This window comes from Sander vitreus, chromosome 11, assembly GCF_031162955.1.
Source record: "Sander vitreus isolate 19-12246 chromosome 11, sanVit1, whole genome shotgun sequence".
In the NCBI taxonomy this organism is placed as follows: Eukaryota; Metazoa; Chordata; class Actinopteri; order Perciformes; family Percidae; genus Sander; species Sander vitreus.
In genome coordinates, this window is record NC_135865.1 from 24,649,794 (window position 1) to 24,672,285 (window position 22,492).

Consider the following 22,492-nt stretch of genomic DNA (forward strand, 5'->3'; position numbering starts at 1 on the left):
TTTCAGTTTCTTGACTGTTTGTCCTTTTGCAATTTCATTTTCTTTTGCTTTCCTTCTCTTTTTGTTTTTGTTCAGGCTGTAAGCTGTTATTTAAGCAGGATTTTATCAAAAAATTGGGTCTGAAGTGTGTCAGCTGTAACCACTGCAACCAGCTCTGTAAGAGAGGGTTGACCCGGCAGCTCGGCGGCATGACTCGGGACTTCTGCAGCGAGACCTGTGCCAAGAAGTTCCACGACTGGTACTACAAGGTCCGCTCACACTCAGTGTATCCCTTAATAAATCAACACAAATGTAATTGTACGCAGGAATACGTTGTTGTGAATATTCTGAAATGTTTCTCTTCCACTAGGCGGCGAGGTGTGACTGCTGTAAGGTGCAGGGTAACCTGACAGAGTCTGTGATGTGGAGAGCCGAGATGAAGCAATTCTGTGACCAGGAGTGTCTGTTAAAGTTCTACTGCCAGCAGAACGACCCCATAATGGTCACACAGAAAGGCCCCGAGAACACCACCCTGGGTAAAAAAAACTGAGTGTGTGTGTGTACGCGCATGCGTGTGTTTCCTTTGGAATAACTAAGGTCTTCCTACAAATGCCTGCCTTCTTATGTTACTTTGTGTCAATTCTTCATGAGGCAAAGATGTGATGTATTTCATTTTCCTCTTTACAGGGTATGAAATGCAAGGGGCCAAACTTGGGGTAAGTAAGAATTTGGAAAAGGTGTCTGTATTACACAGTTTGCTTTGAATTTATGAAACATTAGTTGTTGCTTTATCTGAAGTATTCATTAAATGTACCACCTAATAGTATAGAAATGTAGGGCATCTACTTAAATGTGTTACCTTTTTGTTAACCAAATATGTTCTTTTTTTTTTTGTCAGACTTTTACTTACCTGTTGTCCCATAAAAAAACAACCCCATTATTTGTTTTAATAAAAGATTGATTTGTCAGAGCAGAAGCCACATTTGTTTGTGCGATTAAACCTGTACATTTTTTATGTTTTTCTCAACCATGTTGCAGCTGGTGAACCAGGGTACTGTGGCGTATGCTGGTGGAGGTTTGATGAGAGATGTCAAGAACAAGGCAGTGCTCTGCAAGCCACTCACACTGACCAAGGCTACCTACTGCAAGCCACACATGCAGAGCAAACTTTTACAAACAGGTAAACGAAGCATCTTACTTAGAAGTGTTCCACAAACTGAATTATACAGTGTGTGTGTGTGTGTGTGTGTGTATATGTATGTATGTATATATATATATATATAGGAAACATGGTAGAGGGAAATTATGAGGTTTGCTTTAGAGAGGCAGTGGAATTGGGACATTTTTGTGAAGTTTCACTTGAGTCCGACTTAACCATTATGTGGAGGTTGCCACAGTCGTTGCCACTCACCCTTCAAAATCATCACTTCATGACCCATTATTACACGTACTGATTTTTGTATATAATTTTATGGTTTGACATATCTGTTTCCGCAGATGTAGACGATGGTGTGAAGAGGGAGTATATTCCTGTACCCATACCTGTGCCTGTCTTCATCCCCATGCCCATGAATATGTATTCCCAGATCACTCCCACCCCAGTCTCTCTGCCTGTACCGGTAAGACACGATGAGCACACATGGCTTATTTATGCTAAAAGGCAAAAACTTGACATACAGTAGACAAATTACTAAAAGCCTGTATGATAAGTGTTAAAATCCCAGGCTGCTTAAAATGTCTCTTTTTTATGAACAAATAGGCAAACACAACAATTTAAGTGTACACATTTTTTATGTTGGAAATGTGTTGTTAGTGTCACCAAAGCTAAGTAAGGAGACATTTATTAATTAAGGTTGTCTGATTACTGACCAAATGGCTACGTGTGCTGTCCTGTCTAGGTTCCTGTGCCTGTGTTCCTGCCCACCACCCTGCAGGGGGCAGAGCAGATCGTCCAGACCATCAACGAACTAAAAAACAAGGTGCCCTCCGACCATCTGGAGGCCCACCTGCTCTCCATGGCAGAGATGATCACAGAGGACCCGAAGCCAGGTGCGCTCATGAGGGATTATCTTGATACAGACAGATAAAAATGACAACTTATTTTAACAGTTATTACATGAGTTACAGCAGTTAGAGCCAGGAGAACTGGCACAGTTTTAAAATTGTATTAATCTAAAAAAAAAAAAAGAAGCAATTTTTCAAAACAAGCAAAACATCAGAGATGGTTATGTTTTAGTTCAAATCAACACCTCTGAGACAGAGAAACTGCAAAAGCCCAAACATCGGCTACATAAAATATTAGCGGTGTGACGAGATCAAAACATTTTGATATTTCTCGTCGAGGTTAAAAGTAGTCTTGCTATATCAGTACACAAGCGCAGAATTACGTTGTTACTTGGAACTAATTCATTTAAAATCAGTCAGTGCCAAATGTTGTTACCTGAGAGCGCGTAAGAGCAAGCTTTCTCTCTACATGTTTCACAGAAAGTGGGGCTCAGCTCCGACACGCACACACACACACTCACACACACACGTGCAGATGTAGCGAAAGTTACGCCCTGCCTCTCCAGTTTGTTAAAGTCACAGTGAGTCACGGCAATGCCGGTAAAGCGAACATAAGTGTGGTTACAGTTTTTAAAACTTCACGCAGACAGCGTTAGCTGCAATATAATGGTGAGATCGCTGTGCAGTTAAAGGAGAATTCCGGCCAATTTTTATGTTAATCTTGATCGCTATAGCTACGCAAGTACTTTCGCTAGAAAAAACCCAGACCCGAATCGGTGCAGGTAACACGGAGAAGCTGCAGCTATGTACTACAAGCGTCCCTTGAGCTAAAACGGCAGTGGTCGGGGAAAGTTTTAGAGTGCCTTTGTGCCTCTTAACAGACACAAAATGCAATTAATATGTCTGTGCCACATGAACAGGGCCCTTACGTGTCAACAAGATGCATTTTCAACTCAGACATTGTTTAAATTCACCTACCCTGGTCCCTGTCTCGATCCTGCCGGTAGCTAGCTTGCCCTGCTAGCTGATAGCTGTTAGCCGTTAGCTGCTAGCTGCCGTCCGGTGAGTGTATTAAGACAGGCTTCTGTGATAATCATCCCAATAACAATCCACGGAGCAGCGGTGGTGTGGCTATGTCCTCCAGAGGACAGTTCATGTCACGTCTTGAAGTGTATTCCCCCCCCTAAAAAAAACAGTAGTGCAGTAGTAGCTGTTAGCTGCCCTCCGGTGTGTGTGTACAGCCAGATAGCCGTTAGCTGCTAGCTGCCGTCCGGTGAGTGTATTCAGCCAGTATTCTGTGATAATCATCCCAATAACAATCCACGGAGCAGCGGTGGTGTGGCTATGTCCTCCAGAGGACAGTTCATGTCACGTCTTGAAGTGTATTCCCCCCTATAACGACGGGTAAATATGACATACATAGAAGCTCAAAATCCCATTGATACTCCTATCCTCTGCAAATCTCACATTTTGAAACTGCCGCTGAAAACGGGTGAATCTCAACAAAGCTGGAAGCTGACGTCAGCATCCCAAATCCATCAATCAAATAGTCTTTGTCACGCCCCAACATTTGCATAGGCTACACCACTAACCTGAGGTCAGCTTAGTCTTCTGAATCTAGCTAGGTCATGCAGATCTCCAGAGGTCCGCTATTTAATTACTAAATTCACTTCTGAGACTTTTTATGCGAGAAATCAACTATGTAGAGGTCAAATATGGGCCGTTTTACGAAAATGTATGGCTAATTGCAAATTTTGTCCAACTGTGTCGCAGTTCATCAGGAGCTCAGCAGGCTACGTGACAGCGGCCGGTGCTGCCTCGTCGCCCGGCGTGTCCTACTTCATAGACTCTGGCTCGCTGTGAGCTAGCTGGATCTCCGTCACGAAGGGAAACCCGCGGTGCTCCATACCTGCGCAAAGTCACCGGTTCTGGGTTACTGGACTACAAAATGCAGAGGCCCTGATGGAGCTCCAGGGCCTGCAGCTAGCTGCGATTCATAGGATTGAAGGGACAGTAGCAGCTAACGAAATCCCTAATGTTCACAAAAATGCATTAAATTGAAATCGGACACCATTGTTAGCTTTATAAGACCTTGGGGTACATGTTATGTGAGTGGCGTGACGACATTCAAACTGTAAATGTACGAAAGTTATGCCGAAAGTGTAGCAACGATCTTTTCCCATAGGATTAAATGGGACACATAGCCTAGCTTGCAGCTCCCGAGCCCCGGTCGTCCAGTAACCGAGAATCGGTGACTTTAACTGGGTATGGAGGTTGGTGCTTTCTCGTCAGACTGTTGAGCTCCTAAAGTCCGACACGTCTTACTAAATTTGCAATTAGCCATCAGTTTTCGTAAAACGGCCCATATTTGAGCTTTATATAGTTGATTTCTCGCTTAAAAAAGTCTCAGAAGTGAATTTAATAACGAAATAGCGTGACAATGTAAAACTTTGCCGTGTCTGAAATTTGAGACCTGCTGTCTAGTCTCCAATGTGTTTCTATGGGGTTCGCTCAAACCAATCAGCGCGCAGCTCATCTAAATATTCATGAGCATACCATATTTGGAAGGAAAGCTCTTGTTCCAATATTCACAGGGTAGTTAAGGGCCTAATAAAATAGCATTCGGCCAATTTTCAGCCCAACCAATGTTACATACCCTATTAGAAGACCTTAAGGAACAGTGTAAAATATCCTATATAATCATTCTATCACCCCTTTAATGCCATGTGTGATTGGCCCCCTATCGCAGCAGCTATACAACCCATACAGTCTGTAGTGTGGTAAGGTCGAGTGCATTTGAAGACTTGTTTTTTTAAAGATGTATTTGTGTAACAACAAAAATAATCATTTGGATGGGTGGTGGTGGCATTTTACACAACTGAATGCTTATGTTCACATGATGGGTATCAAGTGACATGAATGAAAGAAAGTTTTAAATAAAGTACTCTATTGGTATCTGCACTACTTTCATTTTAAAACCAGCTTACTTGTGTAGACATCCAGGTAGCTGTGGGCTTTTTGGCTGAGCTTTTGAGATGGAGGTGAATGAACCATTACGAAACCTTAATTTGTAAACCCAAACGTCTCCTTCCAAAAACAATGTTCTGGTTAAAACATTCTCAATTTAACAAGATGTTTGTTCGATTTAAAGAAAGCTGCAGCAAGTGATGACAATGAGAACCTACTTGACTGTGTGTTTCAGATGTGAAGCCGGTGAAGAGGGAGCGTAAAAGGAAGATCTCCAGCAGCAGCTCTGAGGAAGAGGAGCAGGAGAAGCAGGACAGGGTTGAAAAGGAGGAGGAGGAAGATATAGAAGAGAAAAATGAGCAGGAGGAAATAGCAGAGAAAGAGGAGGGAGAGGAGGAGGACAAGTACGCACCCGACCTAGACCTGGAGGCAGACTTCCCTCAAGGTAAATGCCTACTGTACATGTAGTTCTGCGCCTGTTGATGCTAGGCTAGTGAGGTAATGTAATTCAGAAAAAAACATGTTAAAGCCATGAAATACTAATACCAATTAATAATATTTCTACAGTATTGACAGGCTCTGCATTTCAAAGCTTGAATGAGCAACATTTTTGTCTGTTGAAAGATAGTTTCGCATTTTCAGACCTTCCTTTACAGAGGGTCTGGCGAGTCCACACAGCATTCTGGGATGGGAGAATTTGGTGGTTTATTGGCATTTCTTTAAACCAATCACATTTGTCTTGGACAGCGCTAAGCGCCATACGGAGCAATGGCGCCTCTGCAAAATGGCCTCGGAAAGGAACTTGTTTTGGTGGAACATGCACATTCAAAGGTTGTTTTAGTCACGCAACAGAAAACTCAGATTGGACAGATAGTCTAGCTAGCTGTCTGGATTTACACTGCAGAGATCTGAGGAGCAGTTAACCATAGTCCTCAGAAATCAACCGGAGTTTAAAATGCCAACACAAAGGAAGCAAAAGGTGACGGACATCCAGCCGAAATGAGGGACATCCAGTGGAATTCTCGGTGGCACCTGAAGAATCCCGGAAGTGAAACGTCATCAATATAGACTAGTTGAAAGAGAACTGAAACTTGTATTTTTAAGACAAAGTTTTGAATGCCAACAAAATTAAAGGACAATTCCGGCGTAAAATGAACCTAGGGGTTAATAACATATGTGTAGCTAGTCGAACGTTCTCTGGGATCTGTTTTCATGCTAATCAAATGCGTCTCTAGCTTGAAACAAGCTACCGCAAAACCGGTGATTAGCTGCTAACATTAGCTTTTGGGGCAGAAGGTAAATCACTATTTTCTACCACTAACAAAGCTCAAAATAGCACTTGAATCACGAATGCCGTGCAACCAGTAACCTAGCTCAAACACAGCAATCGTGATTCGACTGCTCATGACTGTTTTCTAAGATGGCGGCCGAATGTAAACATTAACGCTACCGTCTTTATAATCTATCTTTTTAATAAACTGTCTGTACACATACAAAGTTCTCAATGCTTCGGTTTACATGTAGGGACCCTCATTATGCTACCATTGAAGTGTGGTGCTATTTTGAGCTTTGTTAGTGGTAGAAAATAGTGATTTACCTTCTGCCCCAAAAGCTAATGTTAGCAGCTAATCACCGGTTTTGCGGTAGCTTGTTAAAAGCCAGAGACTCATTCAATTAGCATGAAAACATGTCCCAGAGAACGTTCGACTAGGCACACATATGTTATTAACCCGTAGGTTCATTTTACACCGGAATTGTCCTTTTAAGAAATGCTCCTAAATTCAAATTAACGCTCACTCTGACATTGTCACTCTTTCTCTCACTCTTTGTGTATTTTTCCTTCTCATTCGTTATGTTTAGTAAAGCAGCTTTTACGTAACATCATTTGACTTCATGGGGCTTTTTAATGAATGAAGTTTGGCTGACTGTCCAGAGACGTTATGAGCCAGGCCAGGAATAAGACATTTTTTTATTCTAATTTATTTGTTTTCACTGGCCTGGTATAACACGCTTTAACTGCGCTGGGCCTTGCTGAGCCATGTAGAGCCAAAACATGAAGGTATTTCCCTCCACAAAGTCATATTTTTAAACCTCTCAATGTATTCAGATTTCAGTCCTGTTGTTTATATCTTTTATATCGCCAAATCTCTGTTTTGAAGTTTTGTTCCACTCCTGCCCTACTGTAGGTTGAAGAAAGATTACAATCATGCTAAAGGGTTAAATAAATATGATAAAGGTTAAAGTTATTGAAGACTTGAAATATATTTTGGTCAATAAACTGGATTAATACCGTCATAAAGAGCATTCTTTGACTTATAAATTAATGTGGGAAAATTATTATTTTTTTCTTATTACAATTCTATCACAAATAAAGTTTTAAAGTAAAGCTGCCAAAATAAAGTTGGGGGTAAGGGAGAAATCTGATTACTGACCTGCTGCAGGTACACATGGATTTACAGCAAAAGTGCATGTTAACATCCTAAATTAACTGGTTTGTCTGAATAACCTGGTCTCTTGAGTGCATGAGAATGTACCGACTGTGACAGTGTGTTACCGTACCTGAGGCTCTTAACGCCAAAATGCTGAGAGACACTGACTGTCTTAACAATAAGTCATGTCACTGAATGCTGAGTCATCACCACAATGTATCTAAATCTAAAGTAGAGCCACTTTTTTCCCCCCATCCCATTGTTGCCCCTGTCCCAGCAATTCAAAATGAAGTCTATCAGTTTGAACATTAAATATCTTGTCTTTGTAGTGTATTCAATTGAATACAGGTTGAAAAGGATTTGGAAATCATTGTATTCTGTTTTTATTTACGTTTTACACAACGTCTTAACTTCACTGGAATTGGGGTTTGTAATAAAAACAATAATTCAACAGATGTTGTTTCCTGTCTCAGCCTCAGACCCTGTTCCAGTTCTGGAGGGAATGGACGAGGACATGGGCTTCTCTCTACCTCCAGTGCTGGCTGAGGAGAAGGAGGAGCCGGAAGAGGTGGAGGCGTCTGCACCTCGACCACAGCCCAGGAGACAAGTACGCACTCACACAAACGCATACACACATGTAACAATTAGAAACACTGCACTGGCCAACCTACAATTTACTGTATTGTAATTGTGTGTGTGTGTGTGTTTGTGTTGAAGGGGAACAAGAGGCTGGCGGTGGAGGAGAGCTCAGATCTGGCGTCGTCCTCTTCCTCCCATCCAACACAGAGACACTCAGCGGGACGGGCGCTGCCTCTCAAAGCTCGATATGGCGTCAATGCCTGGAAACGCTGGGCGCTATCTCCTTCTGACCAATCAGATGACACCAAAGTAAAGGACAGCTTCAAACCAGGTAAGCTGAACCGGATCATGAACTTAATGCCGTGGCTCAGTAGTAGTTGCTTGGCAGAAAATTAAAGGTTGATTATCATATTTGAGAACATGTAGGATGTGTTTGCTGAAAGCAGTCTGTCTGTTCCTCATCTCCTACAGCTCGTTCTAAAAGTAACCTGTTGTCGCTGAGTTCAGAGGAGTTGAACGTTGCTCTGTCGCGGTTTGTCAGGGAGGTCTGCAGGCCCAGCGGGGAGCGCTACTCTCCAGACAGCATCCTCTACCTCTGTCTAGGAATTCAGCAGGTTGGTACCAAGCCAGAGAATCAAACCCCAGAAACACCAGCACCTCTCCAGCAAGCCATAAGAACAGAAGTAGAACATTGAAAATGAACACTGATCATTAAGATTGCACCCCATGTCAGTTCATACAATTTAAAAGGTTTATTTTCAAGTTGTTTCTTGACTATTGAAAACACTAGTGTTAATGCAAATTATTTCCACGTCAATCTACCTTGGTCTAAGATGCATGGCAGGTAACAGTGGCTACACAACAGCAGTTCATCCAGCTGGGGACCTTTTGTTGCATGTCAACTTTGCATATTTTCTGTCACTTTCTGTCTACTACAAAAAGAGGCAAAAACCCAGTAGCTATTATCTGAAGAAATGAAAGGTTATTACTTGCACAGTCATAAGAGAATTTAAAATGAGATAAAACTTTATTCATCCCGAGGGAAATTGTTGTGCAGCCGTTGCAGCACAAAGTGGGAAAGAGTGCAAATATCAGTCCTTCCAGAAAAAGTTTTTTTTGTGATTGTTGCGGGCAAAAATCCTTGATTATGCGGCACGTTTTCTTAAAAAATGCGATGGAATATGCAGGATATTTACGCAATTTTATGCGATGAAATTGCGGGAACTTGCAAAAACTGCGATTTCATCATGGCTTCATCGCGGGGTTTGCAGCTATTCGATGATGTTCACGTCGCGTAATTACGTCCCTTCATAACGTTCCCATGGCAACAGGGGAAAATGGCTGCTCTTTTGTGACGTAAACGCAACATTTTTCAACTTTCTACTAAGATATATGTGACATTTTTGCAACGAAAATGCGGGGATTATGAAATCATTCAAGCCCCGCATATTTTGCACGGAAATCGGCAATTTATGTTGCGAAAGTACGGCGTATTTGAAAAAATGCGGCCCCCGCATAAATATGCGGACTTTGGCTGATTATGCATTAAATTATGCGGACTGAAATATATACAGTCGTGAACAAATTAGGACACCCATGCTAAAGTTGACTAAAAAGAGGAATAAAAAAATCATCTTTTGGAAAGTGATCTTAATGCCTTAATTGAAAAAATTAGGAAAAATCCATCCTTTAAGGACACCAATTCTGTTTGTGAATGAATAATGTATCGTAAATAAATAAATGTTCTTCCTTAAAATACAGGGGGCATAAGTAAGTACACCCCTATGTTAAATTCCCATAGAGACAGGCAGATGTTTATTTTTAAAGGCCAGTTATTTCATGGATCCAGGATACTATGATCCTGATAAAGTTCCCTTGGCCTTTGGAATTAAAATAATGACCCATGCCAATCTCTAGGTATGGTGAAGGGTATGTGATGATGTGGGGCTATTTTAAAGGTTGGATTTTTCCTCATTTTTTTAATTAAGCCATTAAGATCAATTTCCAAAAGATTATTTTCTATTCCTCTTTTTAGTCAACTTTAGCATGGGTGTCCTAATTTGTTCACATGACTGTATAGCTCTCATAAAACAAAATATAAACAGTAAAGATGTGTGTTGAAGACATGTTTGTAAAATCATGTGGCTGATGTTTGGACAGCCATTTTTGAAGTATTGATAACATGCCAAAGGCATCAAATGGCAATCAAGTTTTACAGCTGAGATTGAAAATAAAGCTTGGTTATAACAAACTATTGATTGAAATTATCACAATCATTACAGTCTGGTTAGTTTTGTATTCCACCTGTACTTAACCTGGGAAAGAACGCACTGAGGAAGAGGAGGAGCTTTCTAGTGTGCTTAGTTTATACTTTAAAAACAAAAGAATGGGGCTTCCTGCTGGCCACGTGACCATTTAATTCGCCCCTTTGTTGCATGTCCTTCTCATAGACTACGGTCCCTCCTTTGTTTCCCCTCATTTCCTGTCACCTCTTTGTCAGTATCAAATAAAGATAAATATGCCATAAACATATTATATATAAGAAAAGAATAATTTTTTTTTTAAAAGATATACAAAGGCATGGTATATTTGGTAATGTTAGCAGTTGGGTTGTCACAATACTAATTTTGTTGACTTCCTCTCCACTACCACCATTAGTATTATTGTTTCACCGACTAAAATAACGAAATATCTTAAAGTAATACAAAATAACGATTACATTTTTAGATTTAACCTTGTTAACTTTCCTTTTTGTTTTATAAGAATTCCATCTGTAGTCATTTTAGAGGTAGGAACTAAAGTTAGAGTGAGTGTTTCCAGGAGGACAGATATAACAGGCGCACAGTCTTTCCTCTCATCTATCCATGCCCTGATCCTCTCACATGTTAGCAGCGGGAGCATGGCTCTGGAGTGGAGCATAGGATTGTCCAAAGTCCACTGTTCCTTGAGGGTGATTTTTCTGAAAGAAAAATGTAAGATTGTTTTATCTGTTTATAAAACTAACAAAGTTTAAAATATTTGATTGTTTTATGTTACGTTTGAGGAAGAAATTTGGGCTTTAAACACTTGAAATGTCGTCTACTTTTTCTGGGCCTGCTTTAATTTGCTGCTTTAACTTTTCCCTCCCTTTTTAAAAAAAGAAAAAAAAAAAGAAGGTAATTTATGGGTTTTCGCTGAGAAGAGAGCTTATGATGTTCAGATAGTTTTAGCAGAAAGACAGAAAACAACTTTTTGTTCCAGATGGGTCTAAATGTGCAGATTTGTGTCCAGTGATTATAACTCGTTTAACTCTGCTGTTCACATCCTGATAAACCGTGATGATAGTTTAAATATGAGGACACTAAAGTTTTGATATCTGCATATTGCAGCTATTCGTTTGACCTTCTTTATAAAAAAAATGACATTTTATGTGTTTGAAGCATCTTCACGCCAAAGGCCGGAAGGATGACCTATTTAGCGATCCGTGCTACCAGCAGTTTGGAGAAGAGCTTAACAAGGTCCTGAGGGACTGGCAGCCCAGCGTGCTTCCTGATGGTGAGTCTGAAATCACCATCTGTCCAACTCCAAATGACTCGTATAGTGATTTTTTTTTTTTTTTTGGTCGGATTTCTTACCAGTTGAGCCAGTGACCACATTTTAAAACGCCACACAACCGGTTAATAATATCTGAAGAACCACAATGCACACAAATTAGAGAAATTAAATTCACAGGTCAAATTGGATCTCAACCAACCCAGAGCTCTTAAAGTAGCTTTCATAACTGCAAGTGAAGTTAATTAGTTTGAGTGTATTGCTCTTAGCACCACCTGGTGGCGTAGTGCTGTAGTGTTTCTCTCTATTACGATCTGTGTCCAATGATTATAACTCTTCTGCTGTTCACATCCTGATTTGCTGTGATTGTACTATAATGTTATATGAGGACACAGGTTAAACAAACCCTCGAGTGTTCTCCTGTTGTACTTGTGAAGATGCATTTGTGAGATGTAAAATTTTAAGATACAGAATAAAATAAAGAAATGAGTTTATATGCATATGCTTGTATTCAATCTTTTATTTATTTATTGGTTATGATTCACGACTAAAGTGCTAGTGTGAATTTAGTTACTTTTGGTCCAAAAAAAATTTGTTAGAAGTAATAAAACTAATTGTTAAATACATGCATGTCATTCAAGTCTGCAGAAAGATGTCCTGAACAAGTAAAAGTACAGTTTGAGGGTCATAAATATTACTATACCCTCCACTTTTCTCCATCTTGGATACTGAGTAGTGAGCTTCAGACTAAGGATGGTTTATTTCCTCCAGGCTCGCTGTGGGGTCGAGTGGAGGAGCAGAGCCTGTGGAGCAGCCGACAGCTCGGGGAGCAGAGTCCGGCCGCTCTGCTGCGCTCTCTGGTTTACCTGAACACCAAATACTTCGGCCTGCGGACCGTGGAGCAGCACCTCCGCCTCTCCTTCGCCAACGTCTACGGCCCCGACACCGTCCATCCTGTCACTAAGGAGACCACCGTCTGCATCCGCGTGCCTTCCATCTCTCAGGATCACCACGGTGAGACCGGCAACATGTACATTTTGAGACTTTTTATTTTATTATTTATCAGTTGTGATGCATTTCAGCAATATCAGCTTCCTGTCTGTGCAATCTACAGTGACCCAAGCGGTTAGATTTGACGTATCACACCTTGACACATCTCTTTCATACTTCAGATGGATTATCTTTTAAATAAATTGTTTGTGTTTTTTGTCAGACCCATAATCTTAAATGTTTGATTTATTTTTGTCTTTTGGTCCTTTAGTGCAAACCGAGTCGAGGAAGCGTAAGCTGGAGGAAGGCGATCAGGACTATGAACCAGACGATGACTCGGGAGGCTCCGCTGTACGCTGCCCGGTTAAGAAGCACGAGTGTCACCTTTACGACCTCTACAGATCTAAGTGGTGGGTTCAATGTCTTTACTGATGGTCTTGCAGGGGATCGAATCGTGCAGCAGTTGGAAAAACAAAGATTCCCCCTTTTTAGATACACGGATACATGCGATGGTTAACATCATTAATCTCATGCTCAAGTTATTTCCAGGAGTTATTAAAATGTTTTAAGAAAACATTTTTGCTTGTTAAATGTTTCAGTTGATGAATTAATAAATCTACTCATGTACACTCTTTATCACTAATTAAAACCTTACATTAACAATAGTAATGTAACATTTTCTGGAATAAAACATTTTTTGTTGCACTGAATAATTCTCAAGGTGATGTTATGACTTATCAGTTTTTATTTGTATGAAGTTTAATTTAGGGAATGTTTGTCTTCAGTTGCTCCATTTTGCATCCCTAATCCCTAAACCGGTTGGATTTCTATATTGTTTGAGTCCTGTGATTATAACTCATTGCTGTTCACATCCTGAACTACAGTGTTGACTATTGAAAGATGAGGACTTACCATAAAATACTCTTGTCAAACGTTCAGAACAATAGATTCACACTTCTTACCCCCTTTTATTGAATATTCTCGGCTCACTTTCTCCCTTTTTTTTTTTTTTTTTTCCTTCTCTCATCTCACTACTTCTTTACCTCTTATCACTTTTAACCCCTCCCCCCTTTCCAGCCCAGCGTTGTTGCAGGAGCGTCTAGACGTCTTCTACGTTCAGCCGGGTCCGACCTGCAGTCCCGACGACCCGCAGTGGTTCAGCTCCACACCGCTGGAGCGACAGATCCTGGAGAGCCTCCTCACCAGAGTCCTCCTGGTCAGGGACATTTACACAGACAAACCACACGAGGAGGAAGAGGACAGCGGTGCAGCAGTTGGGGGAGAGTAGCGGTCACTTTGACTTCTGTTAGCAGAGCCTGAACAGTCAGCAGAGGAGGAGGAAGCGGAGGATAGCTAGTTGTGTGTGTGTGTGTGTGTGTGTGTGTGTGTGTGTGCGCGCGCCTCCCCCCATCTTACCCTCCTCGCTGACTTGCTGTTTCCTCCAGGTGAGGGAGTCCACAACAGAGAACTTAAGAAAGTAGAGGATGATGACTGTGGTCGTGAAGAGCAGCCCAAGTTTTTACTTCTGTTGATAGATTCACAAACAGAGGAAGAGGTCATAAACCAGAAGAGGACAGGGACAGATCAGTCCTGATGTGTTGGATTATTAGAATGATGAGGGGTAAAGGAGGTGGAGCTGCCATTTGTTTTTCAGGTAGACAGTGTATCGACGGTTATAATCTATTGAATTGGATGTGCTGCTAAGGATCTAGCTTGCTTATAGTGCTCAGACATGCAGCTTCACAATATTTAAACTTTTAACAAGGGTCATCAGGAGGCGAAGGGACAGGAAGTCACGGAGTTATTTTCTTCTACTCTAAGCTTCACGTCCTCACCATCGCTCTGTGGATGGAAAAGATGGCAGTGTGCTTGGGGGCTCAAGAGAGTAACTTCATTTTATACAAAGAGAATTGATAAGCGAGGGACAAGGCAGACAAAAGGTCTGGGTGAAACCAGAACCTCTACCTTGGAGGAGGAGGAGGGCCATGCAAGGCTGATGATATGTCTACAAAGTTGGCAGTTGGTAGGTCATAATTCTATCTTTGATGCGATTTGGTTGTTAGATTTGTACAAAAGTAGAAACACAGGTAGCCAGGTAGCTTTTTGGGCCAATATTCACCACTGTTTCCAATTTAGCAGCTCATCATACAATTATAAGTGCTACTTTATGTTTTTCTATTTTAAAGGATGATAAACACTGACTGTTCTACAGCAGGAATATATTACCTATATACATCTATACTGGAAAGATTCAGGCCCACATCTTTGACCTCACCCATCAGCGATGTAACGATGTACCTTGTCCACTTACGGGGTTTGAAAATGTCTAAGCAAATATTTGGTTCAGAAAACTAAAGATGTAAAGGTCGTGCACACACCCACACAACTGTTAGTTTGTTAGACTTCTGCTCAGGTAAAGGTTTGCGGTGTTGAGCCAGATATTGGCTGGAGAAATTTGTTCCAAGATGAGGCTAAAAGCAGGCAGGACAGAAAATGGCATGGGTGTGTTTCCTGTTTTGGTGTGATCCCCAGTCCACCCTTTGACCCGACATTTATTGGCCAACAAACGTAACAAAAGTTATTTTAGTCGGTTTCATCACCATATTTAGTACATTATCACAGACTATAAACTGCAGTGTCACTCTTACACACGGTCTGGTCGATATTTACTTATTACCTGCATCAGAAAAGTTACATCACGCTCTTTGGGACAATTATTATGCAGGTCATATTGTGAGGTCACCAAAAACCGGTGTACCAATAACAATGGAGAAAGGTGCTTTAAAAACTATAGTAAAGGGATCAAATTGGGTAAATTAATTGAAATCACCTGTGTGGGTGTGTCTAGGGCCTTTTAAGGTCGTGAACTTAAACTCAATTAGACTCGAGTGTATTTTTGTTTTGTCAGTATTTTAAAAGTGATGCTATGTACCGCTGACAGTGTCAAAGTCTAATAACTGCCTAAAGAAAACCTCCAGTTCATTTTTATTTGTCATGTAGAGTCTGAAGATGGAATTTCTGTTTTTCCAACATGTCTTGAACACAGCATAAGGACCAGCATCCTCTTCCTCTGTCAGGGCAACCTACTGGTTTCACACATCTCCATTATAACTGCGCTGCTTTCATTCCTGCCCGTCATCCCGCTCACTGCTCTTCCTCTTGTCAGTACTGCTCTCAGGCAAACCCGTTTGCACCACAGAGGACTTCAGGAGCCAGAACTGATCCCAGGACAGTAAAAAGGATTGACTCTAAACCTCGTGTTCCCTCGCCTGACAGACCTGACTCGCTGTGTGTGATGCGGGTTAATGGCAACCTACCAACATGCTGCGTTTCTTTATAGGACATTAGGGGACCTTCATTCATGCGATGTAGCATTATGTGCGTACTAAGCCCAGATTGGGTTGCTTTTGAAGTGTAAATATCTCCGAAACAAGGTGGTTATTGAGATGGAGTCAACGCACAGGGTCACTGTGTAGTTTGGGGGAAAGGAAAAACACCTACTGAAACCTTCAGCTTGAAAAAAAAACCGCCTCCCGGGAGGCCTTTTTAAATAGACTGATTATTTCTTTTTATTAGTTTGACTATCCTCTTTATGTTGGGATGGGATTATTTTGGGTGCCATTTCCTTAACTGTCATTCATTGAAAACCTGCTGCAGCCTCTTGTCCAGTTATAAAGGGTATTTGTGCAGGAACCTGCTAAACATGAAGGACACGGATCATTCAGAGCTCAACGGACTATTTTTTGAACCTTTCTGCTTTTGTCCCTGTGTTTGGACTTTCCTGGCATTTCTGTTATTCTTAGTCTCCTTTTAAACTTAACTGTTTAGTTTAAAAACTAAACATCTCTTTCTTCCGGGCTGTTTGAGTGCTAGCACTGCAAAGCGAAAGCTTAATCTCTAATAACGAATTGGTTGGACATTAAACTTTTTTATTTTTTTTTATATATGAACTATGTTTATACACATTGTTTATTTATTTAATTTTGTTTTGTGGTTAAAGTCGTTTTTTTACTTTTTGGAGTTTTATTTGACTTTGCTTTCAAATGTTTCAATAAATTGGAGAAAGTGTCATACATTTAAAATCAAGTGAACGTTATTTGAGAATTTTCTTTTTTCTGTTCTCTTTCCTTTGAATAGGGAGAATACTCTCTAAAGCTGGCTAAAATTCACACCCAAACAAAATGTACCGTTTTAAAACCAGTGCTAAAACTATAAGGAACACCATCCAGATGTTGAGTTTGACCCACCATGAACTCAATGTCTTACATTTCTCACTGATTAAATTTCGATTTCTCCCGGCTGAAGTGGATTAAACCGGTTAACAAGGTCACAGAACAAAACCTTTCAGGGTTTTATTTTACCTTGAGCAGGTGTTCTGTTATTTTGTACACTTGTCTGTGCATTTAACAGTCTAGCAGCGTGACAGTTCAGGAACAAAGGTTTTGTGGATTTAGGGGGAGAACAGTGGTCTGGATTTCTGGCACCAGATCAGTGTCACCAGCCCCAAATCTTGACTTTGGAAGTTAACAAAACTGACCCCGGATCAGAGGACACTGGTTAACCTGGCTAATTTTTCCTGTTGGACCCTGAAGCAGTGACCCAACCTCCCACAGGTTTGGACCTACCTAGACGCTGTGGCTGGCTTTAATGCCGAATGTGAATGTGCCTATTTGTATATATTGAAAGTGAGTGATTGTGAGGCTGATGCTATGTGTGTGGGCTGATCTGCTGATACGGTCATGTTAAATAAATGATTTCCTTTTATAACCAGACTCCTCTATGATGCCGTTTTTGATATGTCATGCAGTGAAAACAATAACCGAGACATTTAAGGGCCAGTTCACCAGAAAGCATGTATTTTCTTACCTGTCCCTAGTGGGGTTGAGCTGTGAAGTTTGACTTTAATGTGCTGAGATTTTGAGAATCCAAATCGCACTAGCCCTTTTTACTTTTAGTATGTACTGCAGCTGCTCTTACCAAGTACGTGCTGTTGCATGCACTATGCATACACCAGGGACATACTGTACTACTACTTCATAACATTGCGCCTTAGAACTCCTGAACTTTGACCCTCTGGCTCATATATGCTTGGAGCTAAATTCACAAGCTACCCAGCACCATGTAAAGTAATTATGACCACATTCATACATAAATCAACAATTGTAATCTATTAATAAATATATAATTCTAAAATAAGCCATTCTGTATAATGAGTACTTTTGTTAAAGTATATTTTGAGCTTAATAATTTTGTACTTTTACTTAAGTAAAGTTTTGAATGCAGGACTTTTATTTGGAACAGGATATTTCTACACTGTGGTATTACTACTTTAACTTACAAAGTACTACTTTGTGTGCATGGGTGTCCAAATACCTTTGGTCCGTGTAACATAATCACTCGCGACACGAGGCAAAGCAGTATGTCATTCTTAATTTCTTTAATATTGAATATATCAATTTAAATAATTGTTCACACATTATTTCTTACATTATTTTTCATAAAATGTCAAACTTTGTAATAAGGCAGGTGTTAAAGGAACAATTATAGCCGTGGGTCAATGACTTTATCTATTCTTATGTAAAACCATAAGATTATGGAAACATTCTCCCAACAAAGTCCAGATGAAAGTTACTACAGTGTGTTTATGTTGGCACAACATGGGGGCCTCTTTACTGCATTCTGATAGTTTCCTCACTATCATTTCCACCTTATTTATTTATTTTTTCTTCTTTACAAGGTGCCAGGCGGACATGACACCGAGGCAGGGAGTGTTATCTGGGAGATAACGGACAGCAGGGCAGGAGGAGGAGGCGCGGCCTGTCGACACCCCGGGGGTCAGTGCAACAGGCGAGGGTCAGGGTCAAGAGACAGGAAGCCGAGTTGGAAAGGTGAAAGAGGACGGGACTCGGGAGGAGCTGAGTGGTTCTCAAAGCAAGTTCTGCAGAGTCCCAGGGGACTATGAACACTGGTGGAATGTAACTAAATACATTTAGTAAGTACTGTACATGAGTATTCCCATTTCATGGTAGTTTATACATCTATTTCACTACATTTATCTGACAGCTTTAGTTACTTTTCAGATCGAGATTTCACAAACAAAAAATGATACTTTGTTAAAGATTTTACAATGCAAAAGTATTTCAAATTAGCTTCACCTCAAAGGTGCACTATGAGTTCCTGCGCGGTCATTTCTGTTGACGTTCCAAGTAAATTCAAAACAAAACAGAGCAAGCTCGCCCCTCCCCCCATGTTTCCGTAACTGTCATGACTAAATGACTAACTGTCACTAACCCCCACCCCCTCCCCCAACCATCTTGTCGGTGATTGGCTGGAGGGTTTTGTTGTATTTTGGTGCCTATCCTGTGCCTCTAGTGTTTGTTTGACGTTTACGACCCCTGTGTTGTCTCCCGAGACCGGGCTTTTTCACGGTGTATTCGGGGGGGCAGGTATCTAGCGGATCAAGGAGAGATGCCTATGATTTGAGACAAAAATGAAATCGCGCTGAAACCATGCAGGAACTCATAGTGCACCTTTAACCAGCTATAACATTAAAGTCCAGTACACATGTTAATGCATCAATACAGTCCAGTAGTATAATGATACAACACTCACAAATACTTACTTTTGATACTTTGAGTATATTTGGCTGATAACACCTTTTTAATTTTACTAAAAGCAGTATTACTTGAGTATTTCTATATTGTGGTATTGCTACTTTTACTTAAGTAAATTAATTGAATACTTCTTTCACCACTGACTATGAAGTATTCCTGAAGGTCTCCACAGCTAAGTGAACATTTGAATATTTCTCACATCTTTACTTATTCAATGGAAATAACCAGATCAAAAAGATATGACCCATTTTCTTCGTACATACACTGTAGAGAGGTTGCACTGTGACAGAAATGTACGAAAACAAACATTCATTTTGTGACATTTTTTGTCAAGTAGGTCTACTGTAATTCCGCTTTTTTTATGAAGTTTAGTCCTTTTGGGACGTAACAAGCCGAATACAGAGAATAACGCAGCTCACTCATTCTCTCAATGCTTTCCAGCTTCTCTATGCTGGCTGTGGCTCCAAGCCCATTGTTTCCTGCTGAAGACATTCAGCTTTAAAATGACTCACAAATATATAGTTTTTTTTTTACTGTATTTAAAAAAAAAAAAAGGCTAGGCAGTATTTTCCTAAGGCAGCGGGTGACTGTAGTTCTAAGCAAATCTTACTCAAACAGGAGTAAACAGTACATTTGTTGTGGACTATTTTCAGCAGTGGATTAATATACATTTGCTGCTTTTGTGAGTATTTGGGGCAGCAGGACGGTGCATGTGGGAGTCAAAATGAACTACTGTGTGTGTGGTTATGATAATGAAGGAACATGGAGCTCTGTTGTGCAGAGGAAAACTTATACTCATTAATAAATTAATTTTTATGGGATTTGTTGACAGTAAGTAAAATACAGAATATCCCCGTCTTTATCCTGTAATGAAGGAAGACATTTCACAGAAGACAAAATATGGGAACGACCAGAAATGAGGCTGCTTTTGTCTGATCTAAAAAGAGCAATGTCCTCTCTCTCCCAATGGGGGGCGCTACGTCCTCGCTGTGAACCCCTCCCTGGTGGGACTAGCTGAGTATTCCTGAGCTCCTGGTTTATCAGCCATCATCACCACCAGACGTGTTGTTAAACTATAACACCCGTCATTAGCCGCTGGATGAGCTGCTGCTTTGTTCAGCTTCCGTGTCAGGACCCACGTCTGACAAGAGGTTCATCTGCAGCCGGCTGACGTGCGGCGGCCTCCCCTCTCCTCCCATAAGCCTCTGCACACCCCACCTCCTCCTCCCCACCCGCAGCCTCACCCTGTCACCCTACACACAAAAGAAGCATTGCATGAAAACTCAAATCTTTTGGAGGCTTTAAGGAAAAAAAAAAAAAAAAAGGAAAAACATTCCCTCTAGTGTTTTTTGGTCGAGGTGGAACAGTAGAGGTACAAAACATGGTGACAAAACCCAATTTTTTGAAGAGGCAAGCTTTTTTCTTTCTGTGCTATCTGTCAGAGTTGGCCAGACTCCAGTAACTTGTCCCATTGATCTAAAGCTAAAACGGCCCTGTGTACCCTCACAGCCAGGCCGGCGAGGGAGCGGGGTGGATGTAAAAACATTTTTTCACCCTCGTGGGTTTTTTTTTTGTTTGGGCTCAATCCCCAGCTCTTTCAGGGGGCATAAAGAAAGAGCTGTGGTCAGCAGGGTGATGTGGGCGAGGCCCGGGGGGTAGACTATAGGTGGCGATTAAGGCCTCTAATGTGCAATGAATCCTCTTCGAATCACATGATATGAACTAATGTCGCCATTTAATGATAAAACAACAGCGACTGGGAGGGAAGAGCCAGCGTGTGTGTGTGTGTGTGTGTGCGTGCGTGCGTGTGTGTGTGTGTGAATGTCGATGTGTGTGTTGATGCAGTGTACAGCTGCACAGAGGACAAGAGGGCAGGAATGGATGACAACTGCATTCTCAGTTTGTGTGCCTCAACGGCTCAGGACCGGCTAAAGGACGGGAAAAGGTTTAGCTGGGACAGCCAGGATGTGGGTTAAAGTGCAACACAAATATTTTCCTTCCTTTCATCCTCTTGGATGCTTTTATTTTTGCAAAATGCACCAAAAATTGTCAAACAACAACTGTCAAAAACCCCTACACACACACACACACACACACACACACACACACACACACACACACACACACACACAGTTTAACCTTGGCTTTGACTGGTGGTGAGGAAGAGTGGGGGGCTTGGATTAAGTTAAATTTAGGATGGCCTGACCCTATTTGGTGAGCCACAGTGAGTGCAACAATCCCTTCAGCGCAGTCACCAAACTCAACTATTTCCAAAACGCCCACCGGCTGACACATCAGCAAGACACACACACACACACACACACACACACACACACACACACACACTTTGAAGCCTAGATCACATTCCCCTTTCCGAAATCTTCGACAGCAGCTATTCTCCTCAGAAGTAATGAAGTTGCTCCACAAGTTGAAGACTTACCGGTTTGTTGTTGACGTGAACCGTAGCTGTGACCTTTGGCCTCTAAAGCACAGAGGGGTGTTGCAAAGTATTTCAAGTGACGACATCCAGTGATTTTATTGTCATTTTATTGATTCAAAACTGAAAGATGCTCCTCGTTAGGATGAGAAAAGAAAGTGTGATGCATGGTGGTCAAGCTGAAACAAAATAAAGGGTGGCGTTAGAAGGAGACAGAAATCCTGCACACTGTTGGTCACTTATTTTCCAGTATACTCACTTTATTTAGCTGCTTTATAGCATCTGTTGGTTGACCTTAATCACGTAAGACAGCACTTGCACCATATACAGTATATTAACATTGCCTGTGACGTCAGAAAAGCATCCTTCCAAATGAATGTTAATGAGCTCTCCCAGCTGGAAAAAAAACATAGTAAATATATTCACTAGGATTCACAGGATGTACAAACTACTGTCCTATGATAACAGGAAATAAATGTAATATATAACGTTGCTGCAAATGGTGTGCAAGAACTTTGTTCAAGCTATCGTGAAAAATGTACGTTGTTGAAACCTAAATGTGATGGGGTTCCTATAGTCAAACAATCTGTTACCATGTCCCAAAATAAAACACCCAAACTGCCAAATTGAGTTAGTTTGACTGCAATATCAACTTGTGTTCACATGAAAGCAAGGAGAAATATCAAAAACCGAGGGCAGTCTGTTTGCAGCTCTGTGGTGAGTGAGCTCGGGTCATGTAAGGTCGGTGTGGTTTAGAGTAAAGTGAGGAGATGCTGCCGCTTTTCACAGCTTTGTAAATATTTATTTGTGCTTTAGTTGACCTCTGGAAAGACAGGTGGAGATATCATTTAATTTAATTTATTTTCAGTTTGAGACCTTTAGTTGAGCACCTTTTATGAATGTACCCTGGTGCATTCAGGCGAAGCCAGCCATGTGTATTGTGGGCACTGTGTCCATACCCT

General features: G+C 41.1%; 1 protein-coding gene across 2 annotated transcripts in view; it reads left to right on the forward strand.

Moving 5' to 3' along the window:
• zmym2 (zinc finger, MYM-type 2) overlaps nucleotides 1-16,561 on the forward strand; it is a 36,937-nt gene extending 20,376 nt beyond the window's left edge. For both annotated transcript variants that reach the window (XM_078262487.1, XM_078262488.1), the window contains exons 12-25: nucleotides 76-248; nucleotides 350-515; nucleotides 667-695; nucleotides 1,018-1,159; nucleotides 1,477-1,598; nucleotides 1,878-2,028; nucleotides 5,186-5,395; nucleotides 7,853-7,986; nucleotides 8,097-8,289; nucleotides 8,430-8,572; nucleotides 11,378-11,492; nucleotides 12,261-12,503; nucleotides 12,751-12,889; nucleotides 13,557-16,561. In XM_078262487.1, the coding sequence (XP_078118613.1) occupies nucleotides 76-248; nucleotides 350-515; nucleotides 667-695; nucleotides 1,018-1,159; nucleotides 1,477-1,598; nucleotides 1,878-2,028; nucleotides 5,186-5,395; nucleotides 7,853-7,986; nucleotides 8,097-8,289; nucleotides 8,430-8,572; nucleotides 11,378-11,492; nucleotides 12,261-12,503; nucleotides 12,751-12,889; nucleotides 13,557-13,767 (2,171 nt within the window). In that variant the 3' untranslated portion in view covers nucleotides 13,768-16,561. The remainder of the gene's footprint in view (nucleotides 1-75; nucleotides 249-349; nucleotides 516-666; nucleotides 696-1,017; nucleotides 1,160-1,476; nucleotides 1,599-1,877; nucleotides 2,029-5,185; nucleotides 5,396-7,852; nucleotides 7,987-8,096; nucleotides 8,290-8,429; nucleotides 8,573-11,377; nucleotides 11,493-12,260; nucleotides 12,504-12,750; nucleotides 12,890-13,556) is intronic.
• Nucleotides 16,562-22,492: the final 5,931 nt, after the last annotated feature.